General features: G+C 33.1%; 1 protein-coding gene and 1 long non-coding RNA gene across 3 annotated transcripts; one reads left to right on the top strand and one right to left on the bottom strand.

Annotated features, from left to right (window-relative positions):
• The first annotated feature begins 4,963 nt into the window (after nt 1-4,963).
• On the top strand, nt 4,964-6,495 carry LOC145013057 (uncharacterized). Of its 2 annotated transcripts, none has more exons than XR_013664815.1 (3): nt 4,964-5,693; nt 5,803-6,283; nt 6,351-6,495. It is a non-coding gene; the product is annotated as an uncharacterized LOC145013057 (long non-coding RNA). The 2 variants fall into 2 exon arrangements; XR_013664816.1 differs by having other exon boundaries at nt 4,965-5,693; nt 5,838-6,283.
• A 123-nt stretch (nt 6,496-6,618) lies between these two features.
• LOC145013056 (uncharacterized) lies at nt 6,619-10,232 on the bottom strand. The gene is made up of 3 exons (XM_078971861.1): nt 9,052-10,232; nt 7,504-8,922; nt 6,619-7,145 (listed from the first exon to the last, which is right to left on the bottom strand). Exons 1-3 carry the CDS (start codon nt 10,190-10,192, stop codon nt 6,781-6,783), a joined length of 2,925 nt encoding a protein of 974 aa, XP_078827987.1. The 5' UTR covers nt 10,193-10,232; the 3' UTR covers nt 6,619-6,780.
• Nucleotides 10,233-14,193: the final 3,961 nt, after the last annotated feature.

The following is a 14,193-nucleotide window of genomic DNA, read 5'->3' as shown; positions in this document are numbered from 1 at the left end:
GTTAGATGACAATAATCCTTAATAGGTTAACCCATAATAAATAATTAAGGTTAGGATCCAAAATAACAATTCACAACTAAGAAAATGGATGTCGTAATCTTATTGTGAATTTATAAAGGTAAACAAACGCAATTTACCAATTTCAATCAAAATGAAATTCCTAAATCTATTGAGATTCACTGAATCTATCAATATAATGTTTAATCTTAGATTATGCTCTTTTATTTGTGACTGGGATACCGAGGATCACAAACAAGATGTAAAGAATCATATAAATATGTTTGACACTCTCGATGTCATTTATCATCTCATATTAATGTTCCGGTTAACCACACACACTCCATTAATCAATGATAATTTTCGAGATGCCTATTATTACTTTTATAGTCACTATTAGTGTGTCGGTTAACCAAACATGCTCCACGAACTACTATAAAGTATAATGTGTAATTTTACGAAGTAACATATTTTTCATATTTTTTCTAAACTAACTAAGAATGAGATTTTTTTTAAAAAAATTAGTTGAGTAACTTTAATAGCATTATACTTTAAATGAAGTTAATTTCCTATCAGAACCTTTCTGCTAACAACCTTCAACCAAACAAGGAAGCGTAGGGTGAGAGTGGACATCCATTCAACTACCATTTTACAGGAAGTTTCCTTATATCATTCTTATAGTTCAGCTTCGTGAATAAGGCATACTAGAGATTTGATTGACTTAGTCTTATACATATAGTAATTAACCTTTTAATATTATATATAAGGTGTGTTTTAAACCATTTTAAAATACTAGGGATTTGACATTAATTATTACAACTAATCAATATTTAAATTAATCATTTATGCATTTAAAAAATTAATTATATTAATCAATTAAATAATTAATCAAGTCAAATATTTATCTCCTAATTTATAGGCTTTTATTTAATTATCAAATATATAGCAAATTCGTATTTAGTAGATATAAAATAGATAATTACCAAATAAAAGGCATTCAAAACATATTAGGCATATTAACATCGAAAAAATCGATTTATTTAGATCTCACGCCGTGAGCATCAACTCTTACATCGTGAGATACAAAAAATGAATTTTTATGTTTGTTCGATTCACTTATGTGCAATTAGATGAAATAAAACCATAGACTCTGATACAACTGATGGAAAATGCAGGTTAGAACAACAGTGCTTTAAGCCGGAAAAAACATTTAGCAATTAAATTATTATGGTACATGCAACCTAAAGAGATCTATGTCTTTCACATGAAGGCATCATATTATGAATTATCAAACTACAATAACCTTAATGAAATCAAAATTCATAAGGAAGGTTACATACCTTTTGATTTGTTATAGTAAGCAAATCTAAAACCCTTCTTCAAAGCTTTTCGAAGCAAACACCAGAAATCTCATGCCTCTGATGGCTCACACCCAATCATAGCAACTATGAGACTTAAAGAAAGAGGAGAGAGGAAATCAAATTTTTAGCCTTGGCTCTTGGACAATTAGTGGTCGAAATTTGAAGGTCAAGGTCGCCTTTTATAGTGCAACTAGGAAACCATATATAACCGTTAAATAAATAAAATAATATTAATTCAAATCGGTATCCAGCTTCCTATTTATCTGCAATGAATATTTAAGATACCCTGGAATACCCTAGAAGCAATCCCCCTTCCAAGGAAGGTTCTGGAATCTCTGTTGTTCAACTATTGAATATTTGTTATTTAACCATTACACTTTTAATTAATCCAATTAATTCTAAAAAATTTCTGATTAATTTTTAATTAAATATTACTATTTCTAGTTAATATATTATTTTGATAAAATATTAATAAATTCATTTATTGCTATTTATTAATCATATAATAAATCAATAAATCGTTTTCTATCTTTCTCTCTTTCTCTCTCTCTCTCTCTCTCTCTCTCTCTATATATATATATATATATATATATATATATATATATATATATATATATATAAGTCATCCTATTCAATTGCTAGTTTTGAAGGCAACTCACAAAGACTTTGCAAATAATTTAAGTATATACTAATTCAGTTGTTGACTTAGATACTTAATCCAACAATAACACCATAAATCCAAGAAAAATAGACCATAATGGTAAGCAGAGGGATTTTTGAGATTAAAAACTTTTCATTGTGCCATTTGAGAAGCTACACACACAATCATAAAAAAATAAGGCCACAATCATCAAAGCTAGTATAACATTAATTGTTAACCAACTATAGATGATTATACACCATAATTGTTGAGTAACAACATGGAAGTATTAATTATCAAAAAATAGAAACAAATACGAGACATGGGTTTTTACCTCTCATTTTGTTAATCACCTTTTATGGCTTGATATTTGGGGGTTTTATGCTTTTGCGACAAAGAAAGATGAAGATTATGCAAACGTCATGTTGATTATGCAATTCAATAACTGATGCAAAAATTATCATCATACATTGCTTATAGGGTTTACAATCCTGATGGATGGAGTAGATTACGAACAATATATCCGAGAATTTTAATTTAGACGTAAAAGAACCTAAACTTTTGCAAGCACATGAATTAAAACATGAGAATGTTCAAGAAATTGATCTTGGGTGGTTTTTCTTTAAAGGAAAAAAACATTTTCAGTCGATTTGTGCTTCATGAGTGATCAAACGATTGAAGCAATTACATTGATAAAAAGATACTGAAATCCAATTGGCTATGTAATCTTTAATTGTATTAACAAGACACTAAAATATATGGACTATGGAATTCGAGATATCAAAATTAAGACTAAAAGGAACTGATTATTACCTTTGTAATGTTGTCGATGTAAACTGTACTTGTCCTCGTTCCCTCAATAGTCTCACGTTTGACTTGTACACCTTCAAAAGCGATTAAGGCATCAAAAAATTATCCAGGTTTGCACCCCTCTATTTATATAGTTGTGGGGGTGAGGAACCGCTAGGACGTGGGGAAAGAAGAAAACTAATTGAAAAGGGAGGAGGAAGTGGGAGGTTGAAGAAGGACGAAGCAAGAAACTTACGTATGCTGAATAGGAGGAGATTATGTGCAAGGAAGTCAGAGTATATGTAGATTGATATGAAACCACCAGTAGTCAATTCTAGGAACTAAGAAACCGTAAATAGTGAGTCATTATGGTCAGGATTAAAAGTTGGAGGAGTTTGAAGGGCAAAGATTTTTCAGGTGGTTATCCACTCACAATCGTCAATAATATAAAGAATATTATATTTCAAACCATGGTATTCTAAAAATCAATAAGAACAATGTTCCAATTCGTAACATAATCAACCAAGAATTAAGAAACAACAAAAAGCACAATAATTCGGAAATAAAACAAATTAAAAAAAAGCAAGAAAAATCCAAAGAAAAAGAAAACAAGTATTTTTTTTTTGAAAAAACAAATAAAAAAGCAAATTGAAAAAAAAATAAAAAATTAAGGGTTAGAAATATTTTTCAAAATTATTTTTAGGACAAACAAGCTTTTTAGTTTTGAAAAATTTAACAATCTTTTCGGCGTTACATATTTCTAAAAAAATGACAAACATATTCTTTTGGTTTTAAAAAATTTAACAATCATTTCTATATATGTTAGGGTTGATCGTGATTTGGTTTGATATCGTGAATTAAGCCAAACTGGTCATTAATTTGGTTTTATGGTTTATATTTTTCTTCACGGTTTTGATTACGGTTTCAAGCTTTTCAAACTGTATAAAAATTGGACCGGACCGTAAGGTTTATATATATATATATATATATAATTTTTTATATGCAATTATATTTTGTTATATTAATATATAGTTTAATTTTGAAGCTATTAATGAACAGTAGTTTTTTTTTTTTTTTTTTTTTTTTTTTTTTTTTTTTTTGATATTTTTAATATTGTGAACGATTGTGAGTGGAAAACCATCATCCATATCACAACCATCTTTGAAAGTTTTAATCTCAACTCGATATTTACGGTTGTTGTGCAGTTCCAAGTTCTAACAATCGGTTTCCCATGAACCCTCCTTCTTCTTCCCCCCCCCCCCCCCCCCCCCCTCTCCCGGTTGCTTCTATGGTTATCCCCCCACGTTCTTTATGAACTGTTCATCACCCCACAACTATCACCTTATCTCCCCAAAATCTGTGCATATAAATAGTGTGGTATTGTGGGAGAACGACTGACTGGTTGTACATACCTTCATCACCCCCCCTGAAATCACGATGGAGCATCAACGAAACAAGTAGATCTATTGCCAAGAACAACACTACCTCTTGATTCGTTTGGATTTCTTAAATCGTCTTCACAAGATTCATCGATCTTTCTCTTCTCTTTTTTGTGCTTTATTAAATGCTTCTTTTATCCACTGTTCATATTGGTCCATATGATAGTCTTCTAGGATTATTTGCTTTCGTTTCTTCATCTATTTCTCTTTTCTTTTGCATACGATAGAAGGTGTAAGGTACGATTCAAAACCATAGAATGCGACTGCAAAAAATGAGAAACCCCGATTTTCAAATGGTTGAGATCTATCTGTCAATCCGAGCTCATTGCTAGGTTACAATGACTTTTACCATGATGGATCAATGAAGTTAGTTATTATTGCTCTTGAAAATGTAATAATTAAAATCACAATTTTCTCTTATCATGTAATTAATTGTTGTTGTACACTTTGTACACGAGATTGAACTTTCATACATTTTACTTAGATTTTTATGATTCCTTTTGTTTTATTGTTTTTTTTTTCAAAGAGTTCACAACAATGCAACATGGTGATCATCATACTGTGCTCTAAAAAACAGAGGTGGTAAGTTTAGGGCTTGAATTTGTTTGTTTGTGTGTATTTGTATGTAAGTGTGTATTTTTATTTATTTGTTTGTATGTGTCTGTAGGTGAGTACCTAACATTTTCTATCTTTTAAACACTTGATTTTAGTCCTATATCTATAATCTTGACTTTCTTTTTTTCTTTTTGTAGTTTCAACATTTGGAATCAGATGCCCTGACCACCACTTACCCCTTTATATGTAAACATCGATTTCTTGCATATATGTAGTTTTGTACATCAAACTTTATTTCATTCAAAATTTTGAATTGGCATACATGTTTTTAGATTTTATCTCTAAAATTCTTAATTCCCTAAACCCAATAAAATTCATATCAGTTTAAGGTTGTTTGGATTTGCTTTTAAAGTTAAATATGTGATTAGAAAAATCCAATTTTTATGTGAATTAAATCAATCGATTGAAGCTTTTTCAGTAGCTAAAATTCCAGTTCTAATGAGTTGAACTGTATACACTAATTGCTTCTATTTCTACTCCTTAAGTCGTGCTCAACCAAACCTAGGGTTTGTGAGCCGATGACCACCCTTCTCCCCCTCTTTCTGAAATTCCAAGCCAAACTTTGTTTGTTTCGTCTAGATTTCCCCTTTTAACAGGTTTGTGTACTTTTGTCGATTCGATTTCCATCCAAAGATATATCGATGACGGCTTCCTAGATGCTTCCCACCGTCACCAATTGGTATTTGATGCTTCTCGCTGCAATAGATTCTCCCACTAATCGAATCAATTGGTGCCTCAAAGTGCTAGAGACGGAATCAGATCGAAAATGGTGAAGGCAGCAGCTGCTGCTGGTCAGTGACGGCGTCTCCGGCGGGCAGGAATGGCCACTGTCGGCCAATCCGTCTTCATCTGGTATGCTTCCATCTCCATTATTTTTCTTCTATCATTTTTACCCTCTTCCAACGAAGGGTTTTCTCCCTCTTTCTCTTTTCGATTTCGACTCTTTCAACTGTATCACCAGATAAGAGGAACCTGTAATTTCTTCTATACCACCAGATAAGAGAAACCATCTTTTGAGAAACTATCTGTTGAGAGGGCCCCATATCATAGCTGTAAAGACTCAATATCCGGGCAGGTTGAGCTAACACCCGTTTATTGATCCTCAAAAGAGAAAACCAATTAAGGAGCCTCTTACAAGTGAAGAGTTATGGTGGAATTGGAGAAAACCAGATAAAGAACAATGGTCCAGGTGGCAGAAGAAACGCGACCTGACGCTGAAACAGTTTGTAAAATTACTTATATACCCTTCAGGTGTTTCTCAAGGCCATCACGTGAAGCTGTTGAAAAACATTTTGAAGAAACTGGAGAAGATGAAAACACACAGCTTATAGAAATGTTTTCATGTCAAACTGCTGCTGAATATGGCATAATGATGGGAGCTGATCATCGGATTTCAAGAGATCCATTGGCTATGAGGATGAGAGAAGATCAAAGTAAGCAAAGTAAGTTTTTCAATTATTAAGTTAATGCATAATTAACCTTTTGACATATTTGCCCTTGGTTTTGTAGTATGGGGTGGAGATCCGGTTTATCCAACAGTGAATTATATGTTTGTATGTATACATTAGAGTAGACCTTTAATTTCGTTTAAAATGCACTTCTTAACATTTCTAACTTCTCTCATAAGTAATAGAAACATTTGACTACTTGTCTATATAGCTTTATTTTCTTGGTTGTATGGTTGTGATATAAATTTGGCTGATTTAGTTACGTATTAAATAATGAGCTTGACGGATTAAGTATATAAAGATTATGCTACATCATGTATAAGGAACAATTAAGTATCAATAACTAATGTTTCATAGTAAATATTAACTAAGTAATACTGATAACATATTTAACAAACAATCATCATTAATGATCATATGTGACACAAAGTGTCAAAACTTATTCCAAACTTCCATCAAAACATCAACAAACAAGTTAGATAACAATATCTTCAAGGAGTGAGCAAGCATGGTTGGGTTTGCGGATGAGATTTTGGAGGGTTTGTGAGCAATTGAACAACCTCCCTCATGGTAGGCCGAGCAGTGCTTTCATCCTCCACACAACTCATGGCGATTTTGAAGAGGTTGACGACGGTTGCCAATGGGTACACTTTCAGCCTCGAATCCAACACCGCTACTACTGAGGTCTCATCTGATGGCTCAGAATGCTCCGCTATGGTCTCTCGGACCCACCTCACTATGTCTACCCCATCACCAAATTCCCCAACCGGCTTCTTTCCTGCTATCAGTTCAAGGAGTACAACTCCAAAACTGTATACATCGCTCTTTTCGTCCACCTTTAATGTGTATGCATACTCTGTAGTAAAAAAAATACAAAATTTTAGTTGATACATACGAAATTACAAATACAAAACAAATAGAGAAATTAAATATCCTCCTATTTTTCTTCTTAATTATCTTTCTATCAATTTGAAATGAAGATAAATGTCCTAAAATATCATTAGTTTTATCTAAATATGACACTCGTTACCATTTCATTTGGTGAAATGATGATAAATGTCTAAAAATATTATTAGTTTTATCTAAATATGATACTTAATGATACTTATCACCATTTTATTTGAGTAGGAAGATAAGTAGAAAGAAAATGTACGAGGATATTTAATTTTTCAAACAAATAATATATATTGACAACATGCAATAGATACTTGTACCTGGTGCAATGTACCCATATGATCCTGCAATGGAGGACATGCATTCTGAAGCACCGGAATGATTATCCCTCAAGAACTTAGCGAGCCCAAAATCAGCAACATGAGCTTCATAATCGGAATCCAAAAGTATATTGTTTGACTTCACGTCTCGATGTAAGATCATCGGAGAGCAATCATGGTGAAGGTAACACAGTCCCTTCGCTGATTCTATAGCAATCTTATACCTGGTTTCCCACTGTAAATGTGCGCCTTTCGATCCGTGTAAAATCTCACCTAAACTTCCATGAGACATGTATTCGTAAATCAGCAATTTGTTTTCACGATTGGAGACGTATCCGAGTAATCTGACGATGTTCCTATGCCTGATTTTTCCCAACGTTTGGATCTCGGCGTCGAATCCATGGTTCCGACCCATTAACCGTTTGATTGCTACGTCGACACCATTCGCCATTGATCCTCGGTATACAATTCCAGCTCCACCTTTACCGATTATGTTTTCGTCTTTCAAACATTCAAGAACGTCTTCAACTTTTACATCCAAGCGTTGGAATGTGGTTAGCTTCCAGACTTTGGATCTCTCGAAGTGTTTGTTTTTAATTTTGATGAATGTTAGTATGAATAATGATATGGTTGTGATTACAGCGATGATGACTATCATAAGCTTTGATGTGGTGATTGAACGGTTGTTGTTTTGAGACGTGGAGATGATCGGACAATGAGCGATTTGTGGTAAACAGAGGTTAGGATTCCCGGAGAAGATAGTGTTGCTGAAATCCTTTAGTTGTCCATCGATTGGGACTCTGCCGGAGAATTGATTGTAGGAGAGGTCCAACACTGTCAAGCTCTTCATGTGACCTAATTTCGTCGGAATCTCACCTTTGAGTTGATTTCGAGATACATTAAGTATGTTTAGATTGAACAAACTTAAAATTCCTCTCGGGAATTCACCAATGAAGTTATTTCGGCTGAAATCGATGGAAGTAAGCTGAACACTTGTAGCAATGGAAGCTGGAATCTCACCACTGAGATTATTGTCGCTGACGTTAATTTCATACAGTTTCTTCAGCTTCAATATCTCTTCCGGTATTACACCGACGAACTTATTTGATTGGAGAGATAGAGTTGTTAGATTCGGTAAATCGCCAAACGCCGGAGGTATCTTCCCGGTGATCCAATTGTTAGACATTGAAACACTTTGAAGAGACTGACTGTACATTTTATCAGGAAGTTCACCGGTAAGATAGTTGTCGTCAAGCTCGAGCATGGTAAGCTCCGGCAAGTTGAAGATGCCGGTGGGAATAGTTCCGTTGATGAAATTCTTCATGATTCGAATCTTCGTTAAAGACTTGCAACTGCCAAGTTCTTCTGGTAAGGGCCCAAAGAAGTAATTCTCCATTAAAATCAAAAGTCGTAACTTGCCTGAGATCAACGCCAACACTCATTAAATTCCGTGATTCCATTGTTATTCTAATATCTAAATTACTATTATTCTCCATATTCCTATGTATAGTGTAAAAGTTTTTGCAATAATTAAATACGAGAATTTACCTCCTTTACACAAATCTTTCGGAATTGGTCCGGTAAGGTGGTTTCCAGTGACGTCGAGCATAAGTAACCGACCGTTACCACCGAGATTCTGCGGGAGTTCAAACGTGAAATTATTATCCCAGATGTGAAGAACTTCAAGATTCGGGAGATCACCGATGAACGGAGGAAGAGGACCGGCGAGACGGTTGCCGAACAGACTAATCAACGTTAGATTTTTCAGTTCCGAGAACGTCTCCGGTATGCCACCGGTTAGATTGTTATTCGACAGATCAAACGACATCAAACTGACCATTCCGGAAAGTTCCGGAGGTATTTCTCCGGTGAGATTGTTGAAGTGAAGAAATAGAGTATGTAACATCTGAAGATTTCCAAGGCTTGCCGGAATTTCTCCGTTGAGATTACAACCTGCGAGATCTAGTAGTTTTAGTGATTTGAATGAACCAAACTCCGTCGGAATTCCTCCTTCATAACTATTGGCATACCCGATGAGAAGCTGCTCAAGAGTCGATAAACGTGATAAACTCGCCGGAATCCTCCCAGTGAGTTCATTTTGTTGCAAACCTAAAATCTGTAAACTCTGAAACTCCGAGTAATCTTCGGGAATCTCTCCATTGAAGAAATTACCTCCGAGATACAAAATTTTCAGATTCTTCAACTTCACAAACTCCACCGGCAACCTCCCGCTGAAATTATTGTTGTAAACGTCGAAAGCCTCCAGCTCCGCCATTCCCGCCACAATCTCTCCCGGAAGCTCCCCCGTGAAAACATTACTAGAGATGTTAATGAATCTAATCGACGTCAAATTAGACATTTCCATCGGAAGTGGACCGGTGAGGTTATCAGATACAAGCGTCAGATTGACCAGTTTGTTCAGAATTCCGATCTCCGACGGAATAGTTCCGAACATAGGAACGTAAGATATCGTCAACGACGTGACACGAAAGTTTGCGTCACATGAAACTCCGGAAAACGAACAGTGTGAGTTTTCGACTTTCCAGTCGTCCAATATTCCAGAGCTGTTTGATGCCACCATTGAAGCTTTGAGCTTCATTAAAGCATCATAATCTGAAAACCCATTTGAACATTCAAAATTGATGATGAAGAAGAAGAAGAAAACATGAAGGAAAACAAATTTCAACATCTGTGTTTTTGGGTGGAAGCACGCAGAGAAAAGTTGACGAGTGATTGTATGGTTTTTATAGGCTGAGAAGAGACGATGCATGATTATGGTAAATCCTTTGCAGCTTGTACGTTGTGCATTATAAGCTGTACGTGATTTGGGTTTTGTAGTTTTAAATCTGGAAAGATAAAGTTGTTGTTATGGATGTCTTGTGGACAAGATAGGAAGAATCTCTGTCTTCGATAATGTGTAGGAATACTCATATGAAATGGAACAATTCTTAACTATATATTGTCAAACAATACTTAGAAATAAATATTTTCGACTTGTAGGCTGTTAAACTTGTTATAGCGAGTTGTAGTGTCCATACAAGTGGAAAACATTATGGTTTAATTCAACAGGATTTAACCTTTTATGACTAAATGGTGACAAACACAATACTTTAATAACCAAATTTATCAATAATCCTGAATGAAAACCTTCTTGAAAATGGACGCAATTGAAACTTGAGACGAACAAGTGCTCTGTGTAAATGTAAGAGTAGGTCACATATTAAGAGATCTATAATAACAATAATAGTGTACAAATTTTCTTTTATAAATTGAATTTGTTAAACGTAAAAAAGTCAATACCTTATATTACCAATAATTAGTATTTACAATAATAAAAAATTCCTTTACCCAGAATAAAGTTTGATCCAATGATTCCTTAAAACAAATTCAGTTTTTGGTCTCAATGAAAATATCTAACGACATAAGCTTTTTGTTAGGAGTATGTATGGGGCGGTTTGGTTCGGTTATTGATTAAAACCGAATCATAACCATTATAATTGGTTAATGCATTTTGGTAACCATTGGGTATCGTTAATATTAGTTATGGTTAATGTTTTTTATCGGTTAACGGTTTTGGTTAATGGTTAATATTGGTTAACCATAATGTTCAAAATAATATAAATGACGAAAGTATAGTGGCATAAAAAATGAAAAGATAATACAAAAAGTCCTCGACACCAATGTTTGTAACCTAGCTTATAATAATATAATAAAATGTGTATCTTTGATACTCAGTGTGAGATAACACATAGTCGATTTCAAAATCAAAAACATTTAATCAAAAGTATAAAACATTTAAAAAATCGATATGAATAACTTCATATATTGATAATCGATATTAACATTAAAATAAAGCTAAACATTCATACACGTTCAATGCGATTAAATAAAAAAAACTATAAAATAAAATAGCTAAACATTTATATTACGTGTTATCTGGATTAAAAAAAACAATCACTCATATACATTCAATGTGATTAAGTGAAAAACAGTAAATAAAAAAAGAAAATTTAAAAATATACATTCTTAATATATCACAAAGTGAAGAAGAACCAAAAACTTAACTTACCTACAAGTTTTGATTATAAATTAAAAAAATCCTTAGAATACAACTATAAAGTCAAAACAATCTTTGATTAGGATCCACGGTGTGAAAAGCCTCCGATTAGGAATATGAGTGTGAAGATTAAACTAATTGTGAATAATGTTTACAAATTATAGAATTAGCCGATTAAGAATTATAACATTAATCAATAATCTAACTCGATGCATGATTGAAAAATTGTGTGTGTCTGCATGATCTACGTAATCATCCTTTGATGGTTTGATTGCACGTCCGTCTCCTGATAAGTAAGGATTAATGAATTATATTTTGAAATTTTAATGGGTCTTAAATAAGTTTGACTATATTATTTTATATATAATCCATAATTTTTATGTATTAAAATATAAAGTTAGCGGTTTGGTTATTAATTGTTTGGTTAACCTATAAAACCATAACCGAACCGTTTGTTATCGGTTAATAAAAATTAGAAACCGAACCAACGGTTTTTAAAACAGTTTGGTTATTATGGTTCGGTTATATCGGTTAATTTGGTTATGGTTCGGTTTTTCGGTTATTATGCTCACCCCTACTTTTTGTAATCCGTTTTTGAAGTTCAATCTTTACGTGTAAATTTTATTGTTCAATAAACTAGTAAATCCATAACCTTGAAGGGGATATAAAGGGCCATGACTAACTTGTTTTCCCAGTCTTTGATTATCTCCATGTGTTAAATAATTTCACTATATTTTAATCGATTGTGTAGTATACCCCATCCTTTGTGTATTTTTTACATTATTCAACACGGTATCGAGCCTTCAAAGTGATTATACAACCTAAGCCTTCAGACGATTTTTTTTCGCTGTTGTCTCTGGCGTTTTCCCTCATTACCGTCGACAGTTGCTTAGTTGTTGTCTCATGCTGCTTTGTTTCTTCATCGTAGCAGCCTCTCGGTGTTGTACTGATCACCTTAATCTCCTGTTTGAAGATTCACGCACAGTTGCCTACCTTTGTGTTACTCTCTCAATCATCCAATAAACTAGTTGGTACATTTAATATATCTCTACCTTATGTTAACCTTTATGTTCATTACTTCTCAGTTCTCACTACTATAAAAAAGGCTTTCCTTGACAGACAATGTTTATCGTAAATGCCTATACATGACAGACAAATGTCTGTCATTGAAAGCCATGTTATAAAGCAAAATGACAGACATTTGGTCTGTCATAAAATTTACGACAGACCTTTATGACCAAAAATTAAGACATACATACACGACATGCATTTTCGACATACATTTACGATAGACTTTGTATGTCATAATTCGTAACATTTTTATAATTATGACAGACATTTATGAATTCAAATTACGACATATGTTCTGTACAACATGAAATTTGATATAGTTTTATGACATACTTTGTACATCATGGTTATATATATATATATATATATATATATATATATATATATATATATATATATATATATATATATATATATATATATATAATTTCTACCAAATCTTAATCAAACTAAATTACACAATTAATGTCTAATAATGCAAAATAAAATATCATACGTATATAAAAAGACTTACATGATTATAGTGTCAAATTCAAAATTCGTTCTAAATTCATCAAAAAGTAATTGTTAAATACATATCACTGGTAAATAAAATTTATGATCTAAGTAGCTTATTTTTCACGCACCCAATCAAGCTCAATGTTTGTATATTCATTCTTCCCCCAAAAACTTAGCAAAAACCTATTAAATAATTATTTACGTAAATATTCTACAACACTACAAGTCCATCAATTAAATAATAGATTTACTTACTTCGTTATTCAACACTTCAAGTCCTTCATCAACAACCGCTTTCATGAACTTAAGAACATAACACCTGCATTCCGTGTAACCAGGCTGAAAGGGATACTGTACAATTATATAATAAACTGATCAATAAAAAACAATAATATATTATAGCCAAATCGAATTGAAGTTACAATTGCAGTTTGTGCTAACCATAACATTTATCCTGTTGACATTGACCTTTTTCTTTGATCCACTTTGTCTTGTGTGCAAAGACAATGCTCTATAAAAAAATGGATGAAGTATATAAAAGGAAATAACTTAATGTTTCAATAACTTATAATACTTACGATTTAATTATCTACTTCAAGTTTGTATTAACATCAAGGGGCCTTAGAGAATCAAGGTAATAACATGTTCTTTTTGCATGTCTAGTACTTAATGTTTCAATAACTTATAATACTTACGATTTAATTATCTACTTCAAGTTTGTATTAACATCAAGGGACCTTAGAGAATCAAGGTAATAACATGTTCTTATTTGCATGTCTAGTACTGCTAGCGCCCAATGGCCACTGTAAACCCAAAAACCAAATAAACGTACATTCTTGGTTTAAAAAAGCGCGCTTGATGCGGTGATGCGATGCGATGGTGTATTGGAAACATACTTGTGGGGCGATGCGACCTACATGTTGCCAGCCAATGTGTGCACATCAAAGGGCAACAAATGCATCACACTTTGGCGCATCATGTTCTAGCCCAATTATTTAGATAATATTTATATTTTATAGAATCAAAAAGCCCATGCAATTGTTACTTAATTCTAGCCGGCCCTA

This window comes from Lactuca saligna, chromosome 8 (genome assembly GCF_052625555.1).
Source record: "Lactuca saligna cultivar CGN05327 chromosome 8, ASM5262555v1, whole genome shotgun sequence".
NCBI classification, from domain to species: Eukaryota; Viridiplantae; Streptophyta; class Magnoliopsida; order Asterales; family Asteraceae; genus Lactuca; species Lactuca saligna.
Note: the sequence above shows the minus strand (reverse complement) of the source record. Positions and strands in the feature narration are given on the sequence as shown.

Bases quoted from the DNA above. Each gene is read 5' to 3' on its own strand.
- LOC145013056 (XM_078971861.1), bottom strand. From the start codon at position 10,192: ATGTTGAAATTTGTTTTCCTTCATGTTTTCTTCTTCTTCTTCATCATC. The intron at 8,923-9,051 runs GTAAATTCTCGT...CGTTGATCTCAG, and splicing joins GAAAGATTTGTGTAAAGGAG to GCAAGTTACGACTTTTGATT. The intron at 7,146-7,503 runs GTACAAGTATCT...TTTTTACTACAG, and splicing joins ATATGGGTACATTGCACCAG to AGTATGCATACACATTAAAG.